The sequence below is a fragment of the Bison bison genome, unplaced genomic scaffold (assembly GCF_000754665.1).
Source record: "Bison bison bison isolate TAMUID 2011002044 unplaced genomic scaffold, Bison_UMD1.0 scf7180017864376, whole genome shotgun sequence".
NCBI lineage: Eukaryota > Metazoa > Chordata > Mammalia > Artiodactyla > Bovidae > Bison > Bison bison.
The window spans coordinates 9,486,526-9,500,070 of NW_011494948.1; the positions used below are offsets into that span (position 1 = coordinate 9,486,526).

The 13,545-nt window shown below is 39.8% G+C and overlaps 1 protein-coding gene across 1 annotated transcript in view; it reads right to left on the reverse strand.

The window, feature by feature from the left end:
* Nucleotides 1-13,545, reverse strand: part of TTC39B (tetratricopeptide repeat domain 39B) — a 153,429-nt gene that overhangs the window by 13,074 nt on the left and 126,810 nt on the right. The window contains 3 exon segments of the mRNA XM_010857028.1: nt 5,635-5,743; nt 8,957-9,083; nt 12,021-12,200. Of these exon segments, the coding sequence (XP_010855330.1) occupies nt 5,635-5,743; nt 8,957-9,083; nt 12,021-12,200 (416 nt within the window).

The window sequence follows — 13,545 nt, forward strand, 5'->3', positions numbered from 1 at the left end:
GGTGTCAGACTTTATTTTTCAGGGCTCCAAAATCACTACAGATGGTGACTGCAGCCATGAAATTAAAAGACGCTTACTCCTTGGAAGGAAAGTTATGACCAACCTAGATAGCATATTCAAAAGCAGAGACATTACTTTGCCAACAAAGGTCCGTCTAGTCAAGGCTATGGTTTTTCCCGTGGTCATTTACGGATGTGAGAGTTGGACTGCAAAGAAGGCTGAGCGCCAAAGAATTGATGCTTTTGAAGTGTGGTGTTGGAGAAGACTCTTGAGAGTCCCTTGGACTGCAAGGAGATCCAACCAGTCCATTCTGAAGGAGATCAGCCCTGGGATTTCTTTGGAAGGAATGATGCTAAAGCTGAAACTCCTGTACTTTGGCCACCTCATGTGAAGAGTTGACTCATTGGAAAAGACTCTGATGCTGGGAGGGACTGGGGACAGGAGGAGAAGGGGATGACAGAGGATGAGATGGCTGGATGGCATCACCGACTCGATGGACCTGAGTTTGAATGAACTCCGGGAGTTGGTGATGGACAGGGAGGCCCGGCGTGCTAAGATTCATGGGGTCACAAAGAATCAGACATGACTGAGTGACTGATCTGCTCTGATGTCTGAGCACTGTCAAGGATGTAGAGAAATTGAAACCTGTGTGTATTGTTGGTGGGAATGTACAAAGGTGCAGCCACTAGAGAAAACAGTATGTCAGTTCCTTAAAAAATTAAAAATAGAAATGTTACATGATCTAGCAAATCCACCTTGAGGCATGTATCTAAAAGAACTGAAAGCAGCATCTGAATGAAATATTTGCATATACATGTTCATAGAATTATTGTTCCCAGTCAAAAGTGGAAGCAACCCAAATATACATTGATGGATGAATAGATAAACAAAATTTGGTATAAAGATCCAACAGATTATTATGCAGCCTTAAAAATGAAGGAAATTCTGACACATGCTGCAACATGGACATACCTGGAGGATATTAGGATAAGGGAAATAGGCAGCACAAGAAGAAAAAGACTGCACGATCCCACCTATATAGAGTCTCTAGAGAGTCAAATCCACAGTAATAAAGAGTAAAACAGTGACTGCCAACCACTGTGAAGAGCGGGAAATGGGGAGTTACTGTTTAAGGGGTATGAAAAAGTTCTCAAAACTGGCTGCACAACTGAGTGAATATACTTAGCACTACTGGACCATACAGTTTAAAAATGGTTAATATGGCAAATTTTATATTATGTGCATTTTCCTGCAATTAAAAATGTAGGAGATAATATAAAAATGTAAAGAGGTTCACTTTATCTATAATAAAGATAAAAAACTATATAAAATTTTTATATCTAAATTATAACTTAGATATAAAATTATAAAATCTATAATAGATCTAAAAATTTTAAATCTATATCTATAACATATTAACTCTATATTAATAGTTAATTAATAGATGCTTAATTAACTAACTGGGTTAATTAATAGATGCTTACTCCTTGGAAGAAAAGTTATGACCAACCTAGACAGCATGTTTAAAAGCAGAGACATTACATTGCCAACAAAGGTCCATCTAGTCAAGGAGGTTTTTCCAGTAGTCATATATCAATGTGAGAGTTGGACTATAAAGAAAGCTGAGTGCCGAAGAACTGATGCTTTTGAACTGTGATGATGGAGAAGACTCTTGAGAGTCCCTTGGACTGCAAGGAGATCCAACCAGTCAATCCTAAAGGAGATCAGTCCTGGGTGTTCATTGGAAGGACTGATGTTGAGGCTGAAACTCCAATATTTTGGCCACCTGATGCAAAGACCTCACTCATTTGAAAAGACCCTGATGCTGGGAAGGATTGAGGGCAGGAGGAGAAGGGGACGACAGAGGATGAGATGGTTGGATGGTATCACCAACTCAATGGACATGAGTTTGGGTAAACTTTCGAAGTTAGTGATGGACAGGGAGGCCTGGCATGCTGCAGTCCATGGGGTCGCAAAGAGTTCGACACGACTGAGCAACTGAACTGAATGAACTATTGATGGGAATCTAAAATTAGAATAATTTCAAATATGGAAAGCAGCCTAAATGCCCAACAATACTGAAAGAGTTGGTTAAATTATGATATATTATCTCCATGGAATGCCAGGAAGCTCTTGAAATTATTACAAGGGTTACCTAGAAAGAATTAAAACATTTATGATAAACTACCATATGATCCAGTAACCCCACCTCTGCATATTTATCTGAAAAAAAAATACTATCTCAAAAAGATATATGCATGTTCATGTTCATTGCATTATTTACAACAGACAAGCATGGAAAAGATCTAAGTATCCATCAATGGATGAATGGATAAAGGAAATGTGAAATATGTGTCTGTGTGTGTGTGTAAAATGGAACATTCAGCCATGAAAAAGAATCAAAGTGTTCCATCTGCAACAACATGATGGACCTTGAAGGTACTAATGCTAAGTGAACAAAAGTCAGATGAACACCCTATGTTCTCACTTCTATGTGAAACCTAAAGAAATAAAAGCTCATAGATATAGGGAATAGACAGGTTGTCAGGGGCAAGAGCTTGAGGAGTAGGAGGAATATGTGAAGAGGTCAAAATGTACAAACTCCCAGATATAAGGCAAAGGTGAAAAGGAAAGATATACCCATCTGAATGCAGCGTTCCAAAGAATAGCAAGGAGAGCTAAGAAAGGCTTCTTCAGTGATCAATGTAACAATAGAATGGGAAAGACTAAAGATCTCTTCAAAAAAATTAGAGATACCAAGGGAACATTTCATGCAAAGATGGGCTTGATGAAGGACAGAATGGTATGGACCTAACAAAAGCTGAAGATATTAAGAAGAGCTGGCAAGAATACACAGAAGAACTGTACAAACAAACCTTCATGACCTAGATAACCATGATGGTGTGATCACTCAGCTAGAGCCAGACTTCGCATCCTGAAATGTGAAGTCAAGTGGCCTTAGGAAGCATCACGACAAACAAAGCTAGTGGAGGTGATAGAATCCCAGTTGAGCTATTTCAAATCATAAAAGATGAGGCTGTGGAAGTGCTGCACTCAATATGCCAGCAAATTTGGAAGACTCAGCAGTGGCCACAGGACTGGAAAAGGTCAGTTTTCATTCCAATCCCAAAGAAAGGCAATGCCAAAGAATGAGCCAACAACTGCCCACCTGCACTCATCTCACACGCTAGCAAAGCAATGCTTAAAATCTTCCAAGCCAGGCTTCAATCGTACATGAACCATGAACTTCCAGATGTTAAAGCTGGATTTAGAAAAGGCAAAGGAACCAGAGATCAAATGCCAACATCCGTTGGATCATCAAAAAAGCAAGAGAGTTCCAGAAAAACATCTACTTCTGCTTTATTGACTATGCCAAAGCCTTTGACTGTGTGGATCACAACAAACTGTGGAAAATTCTTAAAAAATGGGAATACCAGACCACCTTACCTGCCTCTTGAGAAATCTGTATGCAGGTCAAGAAGCAAAGGAGAAGGCAATGGGAACCCACTCCAGTACTCTTGCCTGGAAAATCCCATGGATGGAGGAGCCTGGTAGGCTGCAGTCCATGGAGTCACGAAGAGTCGGACACAACTGAGCAACTTCACTTTCACTTTTCACTTTCATGCATTGGAGAAGGAAAATGGCAACCTACTCCAGTGTTCTTGCCTGGAGAATCCCAAGGATGGCAGAGCCTGGTGGGCTGCCATCTATTGGGTCGGACACAACTGAAGCGACTTAGCAGCAGCAGCAGCAGCAAGAAGCAACAGATAGAACTGGACATGGGACAACAGACTGGTTCCAAATCGAGAAAGGAGTACATCAAGGCTGTATATCATCACCCCGCTTATTTAACTTATATACAGAGTATATGATGCAAAATGCTGGGCTGGATGAAGCGCAAGCTGGAATCAAGATTACTGGGAGAAATATCAATAACCTGATATGCAGATGACACCACCCTTATGGCAGAAAGCGAAGAAGAACTAAAGAGCCTCTTGATGAAAATGAAAGAGAAGAGTGAAAAAGCTGGCTTAAAACTCAACATTCAAAAAACTATGATAATGGCATCCAGTCCCATCACTTCATGGCAAATAGATGGGGAAACAACGGAAACAGTGAAAGACTATTTCTTGGGCTCCAAAATCACTGCAGATGGTGACTGCAGCCATGAAATTAAAAGAGGCTTGCTCCTTGGAAGAAGAGCTATGACCAACCTAGACAGCGTATTTAAAAGGAGAGACATTACTCTGCCAATAAAGGTCCATCTAGTCAATGCTATGGTTTTTCCAGTAGTCATGTATGGATGTGAAAGTTGGACTGTAAAGAAACCCGAGCACCGAAGAATTGATGCTTTTGAACTGTGGTGTTGGAGAAGGCTCTTGAGAGTCCCCTGGACTGCAAGGAGATCAAACTAGTCAATCCTAAAAGAAATCAGTCCTGAATATTCACTGGAAGGACTTTTGCCAAAGCTGAAACTCCAGTACTTTGGCCACCTGATGCGAAGAACTGACTCACTGGAAAAGACCCTGATGCTGGGAAAGATTGAAGGCAGGAGGGGAAGGGGACGACAGAGGATGAGATGGTTGGATGGCATCACCAACTCAATGGACATGAGTTTGAGCAAAATCTGGGAGTTAGTGATGGACAGGGAAGCCTGGCATGCTGCAGTCCATGGAGTCACAAAGAGCTGGACATGACTAAGAGACCGAACTGGACTGAAGTCAGCTATAAAACAACTAAGTCATGAAGATGTCAAGTACAAATGGTGACTACAGCTAATACTATATTGCATATTTGAAAGTTGCTAAGAGAGTAGATTTTCAAAGTTCTCAACAAAAGAAAAAAATTTTTGTAATGATGTATGGTGAAAGACATTTACTAGACTTATTATGGTGATCCTGCAATGTGTACAAATATCAAATCATTACATTGTACATCCGAAACTAATATAGTGTTATACGTCAGTTTTATCTCAATGAGAGGAAAGGTTATGATATAATAAATGAAAAGATATAGGCTAGAGTATGTCCAGATACACTATGATCATAACTATAAAAATAAATCTAAGTGGGCATAAACAGAAACTCTAAATTAATTGTGCATAGTAGGAAAAACATGGGTGACTTTTTTCACCTACATTTTTCAAATGTAATGTTTAATTTTTTAAAGGTACTTGTAAAGAGAAATCTCATTAAACATTTCAGCCCCATGCTGTGGCCAAAGTAAAAAATGATCTAAATGAGGTGCTCATCCCTGGAGTCACAGACAATAATTTAATCCTCCGCATATCACACACCCCCAGTTCTCCACCCCTTGGCAGCCACTAATCTGCTTTCCGTCTTTATGGACTGATTTATCCTCGATATTTTATATAAACGGAATCACACACTCTGCTGTCTTTTGCCTCTGGCTTCTTTCACGGAGCCTCAGGTCCCCACGGACCATCCGTGCCCGAGGCTCACCCGTGTTGTGTCAGGTATCTTCCCTCCATCCTGACTGCAATCAGCCAGACACCTGCGGCTCAAGCTCTTTTGTTCTCATCACGCACACAGATCAACATGAGCAGATGTGCACGGGGAAAGGACGGGAGGGGGCAGCCGTAAAGATTTCCAGGCTCTCGCTTTTCATACTTACTCTCACTTTGTAGAGCTGCCTCGGCCTTTTCAACGGTTACCAACAGATTTTCAGAAAGGTCTTTTCTCTTGCTCACTAGTGGAAAACCATTCCAAACATACATCATTTCCTAATGAGGAAAAATGAGAAACCATTCACAATTACGTGAGGTCATTTGGTGTTCTTTACAACAACAAAGCCACGTGTGAGTGTTTTGCCTCAGTTGCTAGTGATCTCAAGACATTTAGAGATCATTTTTCTTAGCTTTCTTCATTTGGAGTTTAGTGATTTAATCTCCGATTTTTTCACTTTATTTAATGTTTTTAATGCTTTTTGGCTTTTATACTACAAAATAGTTCAGTATATATAGTATATTGTGTCTTCACTGAAAAAATAATTTGCTCATTTATCTGACAAGTATTTACTAAGCACCTACTGGTATCCATTCCTTTTGGAAGATAACAGATTACAGATAGAAATAAATATAATATTTTTAAATGATAATATGAACAATTCAAACATAAATTTTTGTTGTTGCTCTTAAGTAAAGGGAAACATTTTTTCTATATCTGCCAATTGTTTATATAAAATGTTTCCAAGGACATCACAGCAAATGAACACAGGAAATATTTTACCTGGCTCAGGTTCTTTTATACCATTAAAAACATGTGACAGTCCAGTAATGCAATCCAATATGCAGAAAATACATTCATTTAAAGGCCATATGGCAGAATGACAGCCCCTAAAAATGTAAACTAATGATTTATCATTGCAAATTACATTTAATAGGCTAACAGATGAGAATTTTTCTTTTTTTTTTCTGGACCAAAAGCAAATGTGCTCTTGCTTGAAAATATTTTTCTAATCTTCCTGGTAGTTCAGTTCATATTTTGAAAGGTACGAAGTAAGCAGGATAATTAGAATCTCCTTGGAAATAAAAAAAATGGTAAAATATGTTAAGATTGTTTGAACAGCCTCTTACAGGGAAGCAGTAGAAATGAGGAAAATACACTGGAGTTGAGTGACAGCAAAGTCATTTTCACCTTTTGGGACTGAAAACTAAGATCACAGCACTCTTTTGTTTTACATCTAAATTTTCTTATTGCTAATCGTGTAAGAGTTCAATAACTTTTGGAATATTTATTTAAACTGATGATGATTTTTAAAAATTTTGTTTTTATTGATGGAACATTTTATCAGAAAAAAAAAAGTTTGTATGTGAACTGGTCATTTTATGAAATACAAGATTTTGGTAAAATTCCTAGTTACCACAAATTCAAGCCAATTCTACACACTTAGCCCTGGAGAAAGAAGTGCTCTGAGTTAATCTTCCTTAAGGCCCTTAGCAATCAGAGCAACATATACATCATATGTATACACAAGCATCTAAGTTTTAGGATGGAGAAAGGACTATGGTGCTCTAGAAAAATCCCAGGGAAGTTCTGTGACATGGAAAGAAAAAAATCTCCCAGCATTAATCACTTGATAAGAATGAGGCAGGAATGGAGCTGAAAGGTGTCATGGGTGAAACAGTAGCAGGCTCCCATATTAGCTGGAAAAGGAGGATGTTTGGTCATTTTTGTGATTTGCATTGTGTTCTTCTTTTTACCTGTGCTCAGATATGATTTACAGAGTGGCCACATTTTTATCTCATTGCATCACAGGCACAGACCAGGCACAACCTGGTCTCAGGGTAGTGCTCTCTGAGATTGTTTTTCTTAAACAGGAAATACCTGGGCTGAGGTACTCGGTGCAGGCTAGCCCCCAACGACACCTGTGAGGAGCTGCAGTGTTCTTTCTCACAGAATATTTAAAGAGCTCCTATAAGTCAATGCGGTTTCCCTGGTGGCTCAGTTGGTAAAGAATCCGCCTGCAATGCAGGAGACCTGGGTTCGATCCCTGGGCTGGGAAGATCCCCTGGAGAAGGAAACGGCTACCTACTCCAGTATTATGGCCTGGAGAATTCCATGGGCTGTATAGTCCATGGGGTCACAAAGAGTCAGACACGGCTGAGTGACCTTCACTCACTTTGTAATTTATAAGTCAATGATAAAATAATAAATAACCTAATAAAAAAATTAGGGAAGAAAGCCCATGAACAACAATTCATGAAATAAGATGTAAAAATGAACAAGCACATGAAAAGCTCAATCACACATTAAAAAAATAAAACACTGTTGGTAGGAATTTAAATCAGTACAGCCCTTCTGGAGAGCAATCTGGCAAAGTCCAAGTATTAAATGCATATGCCCTACAACTTGGAATTCTACTTCTAAACATCTCTCCCAGAGAATTATATGCCCATGTACAAAGAGAGCTATAGAAGAATATTCATTGTAGCCTGTTTGTGGTAATAAAAACTGGAAAGTAAGCAACTGTTAAAGGGGAATAATTGAATATACTCTGGAATCAAAAGAAAAAATCAGGAACCTCCAAAAAAGGACAGCAGATGTCAGCTTGCACTAAACAGGTTCCCTGTGTTACTTGACTACTCACATAAACTAGACCCCAAAAGTTACTGTAATTTGATATATTCAGTACTTTTTAAAGAAATCTGCATTAAGACCATTTAACTTGAAATTATGCTTTTCATGAAGCCTAACCTAAATGGCACACTGATCAAGAATGGGAGCTCCAGCATTAGGCTACAACAGAAGCTACCAGCCACGTATGGCTCTGGAGCAATGTGGCTGGTTCAAACTTAGGCACGCTCTAAGCATAAAACATGCACCAGACTTCAGTGGATGAGCACAATATAAAAGAATGTGAAATCTCATTAATAAATTTTAGAGATTACACGCTCAAATGACAAAATTTTGCACGCGTGCACGTGTGCTCAGTCGTTCAGTGGTTTCTGACTCTTGGCGACCCCATAGACTGTAGCCCGCCAGGCTCCTCTGTCCATGGAAGTTTCCAGGCAAGAATACTGGAATGGGTAGCCATTTCCTACTCCAAAAATTTTGCATAAACCGGGTTAAACCAATATTTTGAAAATGATTATCATGTGTCCTTCTACTTTTTAATTTTTTTACCTTTTGATTTTGAAGGTAGCAGCTAGAAAAAGTAGTTACATCTGTGGCTTGCATTATAATTCAACTCAACTTCAAATATGCCAACTCACCTCTCTCTGAATTTCCTTATTTGTCAAATGAGGCTACAAAGAAAAATTCCTCTCCTAGAGTTACGGTTAAGACTTGAATGATATACTTTATAAATAGCCTTTATCCAACACAATGATTTTTAATTGAGCAAACTTCACAACAAAAGTTAGATGTTCTCCCTACCCCTGAAACTAGACAATGTATTTCTAGGATGCAAAGAGTAAGTAAATAAAGGCAGATACCAGGGCAGGCAAAACGAGCTTCACGGGTGCTGGCAACGAGGGAGAGTAACGTCGAGCCTTCCTCACAGCAAACTTCTCAGTAGGGATCGATTTCCCAGCAATTCTCTGCTTCAAGCCATCCACCTGTCTGTGAAGAGCCCCAGTTCCAGTGAAAGGTCATCAGAACACATGCAGTATTTATACCTATCCCTGTTATGCTGCGCTCCCCAGAGCAGTGGATCAGCACCACCAGGAACCCTGTTCAAAATGCAAATTTAGACCACCTCAGACCTAATAGTGGCTTCCCTGGTGGCTCAGATGGTGAAGAATCTACCTGCAATGTGGGAGACCTAGGTTTGATCCCTGGGTCAGGAAGATCTCCTGGAGAAGGGAATAGCTACCCAACCAGTATTCTTGCCTAGAGAATTCTGCGGACAAGAGGAATCTGGTGAGCTACAGTCCATGGCTTCTCTGATAAAAGTGGCTCAAAAAGAGTCATCTACTCATGCATAATTTGAGAAAATGTTTCCCAAGCGTAGGTGATTTTGAAAATAATCAGCTAAGAACACATAGCATGCTTACAATCTTCCTCTCAAAATTCTAAGAAATTCCAATTATAAAATTCACAAGCACAGAAAAATGAGAATAGAGGCTACATATTTGTAGGGCACTTTCTCATACACAATCTTGTAAATGCACCAAACGGGTCACCAAGAAGGAATTTAGGGAAATATCTAATTACACCACTGAAAGAAAGAGGAAGATGCAATGAGAGAAAAAGCATTCCATATGAAGCCAAGCTTGTGTTATGTTATTTCTCAGCACAATCTTGAGATATGGGGTTTTTTAAATGAAGTATAACTGACATATAACATTACTTTTAGGAGTACAAACGGGTATGGTTTTAAACCAGAATGCCCATCATGAATGTTAATTATATCAGTGGAAAAGGCAGTGGACATTCGAGGTGGGGGTTGAGGGAGAGGGTCAGAGGCATGCAGAGGACATGAAACCTCCTGAGTCAGGGATCACAGTCTGTAATGAAGAGAACATTCATTTGGGGGGATTCTCCTCTCAGTATCTCAACAAGTTAGATGCTATCACACATATAGCAGACTTCAAGATTTTGCCTGAAAATAAGATTAGTTACATGTTTCACAGAAATTATTTTGATGCAGAGAAAATTTATTTTGGAGTGGAGGAAACTGAGATGTAAAAGATCCCAATATATCTGAACATTCCATTCCATTTGTTGTCGTGTGTGTGAAACAAGGAAATGCATTTTACCAGTAGCAGGTGGCAGCCCATGGCTCCCACTAATGTAGATTCTACAGTTAGTATATACATGGTCCAGTTTCTAAAAAGCATGACAAAGTTGTCCTGGTCATACCTTCAAATCTGTTCTGCCAAGTCTGAGGGTACAGACAAGCCCTTACTTGTCATAACGTGGCCACAGAATATAGTATTCCATTAAAAGTGTTTGTCATCAATTATGTTTAAAGAATGCAGTGGGGCTTCTCTGTTCCCCTACCTACCTCATCTCCAGAGGTCACGTCCTCCTTTCTACAACAGCCACCCACAGTTGTATCTTAGGTCATTTCATCATCTGTAACTTTTCTACATCGGAGCACAAACTCAAGCACACCAACCATCCTCCTCACTATAACGCTGGCTGTTCTAATGAGACTTTCGGTCCTCTTTGTCTTTCAACTTTCTCCCAACTCAGCAGTCTTCTTTCTCCCCGTCCCTCCACACCTGCTTAGCCTGCCCTGCAGGCAAGCTTTACTGCTGCAGGCTCTAGCTTATTTCCCAGACTCCCTTGCCAATGCCTAGCTGTTGCGCTCATCTTCCTGCAACGAAAACAGGTTGGTGTCACGGTACATTCAACACCAACCTCCAATGAGCTCTCGCACTGCCTGCCATTCCCTGTCCTGTGCTTCTCTCTGTCCCACTCTCTGCAACAATGATTCCAAACATTCTCCATCCTCCCCAGGCTCCAGCCCACTCCTTTCTCCTTCGCTCTCAACAGACAGCCCTGCCTCCACACACGAGCTGGCATGCCTCTGAGCCTGCTCTGGACTTCTTCCTGCGTGATACAACAGAGGACCTGATCCTCCCTCTAAATAAAGCCAGTCCTGCCATCAGTGCTTTGGAGTCTATCTCCTCCTGATTTTTCAACAGCCTTACAAAGGTCAGTTATCCCATTTCTCACTTGTATGTACAACTGTCTTTCTGAACTGGGTCCTTCCCGGTGGTTTTTGAGAATGCTCAGATCTCTCCCATTAATATATTCTTTGATATTACATTTCCCTCCAACTTTCTCTATCGCTTAATGTATTTATGCTTAACTCTGTTCATTTCTTTGTATCTCATTCACTCTTTAGCCAACCCCAGTCTGGTTTCTACCTCCATTCTATAACCTTATCATTTCCTGCATGGGATACTAATGATCTCTGTGTCACTAAGACATCTTGTCTTATTTTTTAAGTCTACAGCACATAGTATTCCCAGGCAGCCTCCCATCCAAGTACAAACCAGCTCCGACTCTGCTTAGCTTCTGGGATTAGACAAGATCAGACATGTTCAGGGTGGTATGGCCATAGACTTTGTCTTTTTTTTTTAAATTCTGTATTCTGTGAGACATATTTTGAGTAACCCTGGATGTTAGTTTTATTTTGGCCTATATACTAAATGTAGCATTATGTCCTGCCAACATCAGCTTTGCTTTAGTTCCTTTAATGTGCAGTGCTCCTTCCTAGAACAGGGTCCTCGCATATCCTGTTCCTTTGGTCTGAAACTGTATCAACACAACTCTCCACCTGCCTCTGCAGCTCCTTCAGACCTCATCTCAACTATTACTCCCCCTATGCTTTTATCTATACCTCTCCTCTCAACGGGGAACAGAGGGACAGGGCACTGTTGGTGATACAAGTATTATGGGTTTTTGCCTTGCTACTAGCAGTTCCAATCATTGGGAGAGTAAAGAACATAGGTTTATTAGGGAGTTTTGAATGTTTCGACATACCTAAGTGAAGGTGGTAAATGGGAGCTGGGTATATAGGTCTGGAACTCATCATGAGCTTACCTGAATAAAGTTACCACATCCTCTTTCGTTGCTACCACATCCTCTTCTGGAAGCATACTCAAAATTGCAGCTTTTAAGAACACATATGTTGCCTAGAGAAAAAGAAAAGCAGTAGTTAGAGAGCACCCTAGGTACATGATATTTCCACCTTGTAAATCAAGAATGACCCACAGGACTTCCCTGGTGGTCCAGTGGTTAAGAATTCACCTGCCAGTGCAGGGGACATGGGTTTGATCCCTGGTCCGGGAAGATCCCATATGCCATGGGGCAACTAAGGCTGAGCGCCACAACTACTGAGCCCAACAGCCACGACTACTGAAGCCCCCACGCCCTAGAGCCCATGCTCCGCAGCGAGAGGAGCCACCGCAATGAGAAGCCCACACACGGCAACTAGATTAGCCCCGCTCACAATTACAGAAAGCCCACATGCAGCAATGAAGACCCAGTGCAGCCAAGAACAAATAAATAACAATTTTTAAAAAAGAATGAACTACAAATCTTCCAGATATAGTATCGGAGGTATCAAAGACAAAAAAGGGAAATGAAGCCTCTTGCTACCTATTCCAAATAAGATCAACACTTTCCACCAAATTTTAGCCATTCTCCTATTATACAACTTTAATGTTCATGGATGAGGAAGTGGACAAAATGAAAAAGAGATCAATATCTCATTCCTCCCAGTTTCTCACAAATGGATCAGAAGGTTTTTAGAACTTTTTAAAATTGAAGTTTAATTGATTTACAATACTATATGAGTTTCAAGTGTACAATATAGCGATTCAATATTTTTATAGATTATACTCCATTTAAAGTTGTTATAAAATATTGGCTATATTCCTTGTTTTTGCAACCTTGTTATCTTATTTACGTCTATTATGGTGTCCCTCAATCTCCTTTGCCTATCTTGCCACACCTGTTAGAATGGCTATCATCAGAAAGACAACAAATAATAAATGTTGGCAAGGATGTAGAGAAAAGGGAACGTGGTATATTGTTGGTGGCAATGTAAATTGGTACAGCCATTATGGAAAACAGTATGAAGATTCTTCAGAAAATTAAAATAGAACTACCACATGATCCAGCAATTCCACAAAAAGATATATACATCTCAATGCTCATAGCAACATTATTTATAAAAGCTAAGATACAAAAGCAACCTAAGTATCCACCAACAGATGAATGGATAAAGAATTAATTTTATTATTATGAAAAGCTTTATTATCAGGACATCAAAAAGTCTACGAAAAATTATCAAAACTTGATATTTAATCATTTTTATATATAACTGAAATTCATCTTCAGAAATAAAGCCTTTTTGTTGACAAGGGTTGCTTAGACGGCTTTTAAAGCATATAGTGCTGAAGACAGAAGTTATAAACAGCAGGTACCGAATGCGTACTTCCTCCATTGATGGATCTCTACGTTGAGAAAACAGTGTTGATCTCATACTGTTGAACACACAATCCTAAATGAAAATCATTCTATACACTTATTAGCAAACAGATGACACTTATGAAAGTACTGC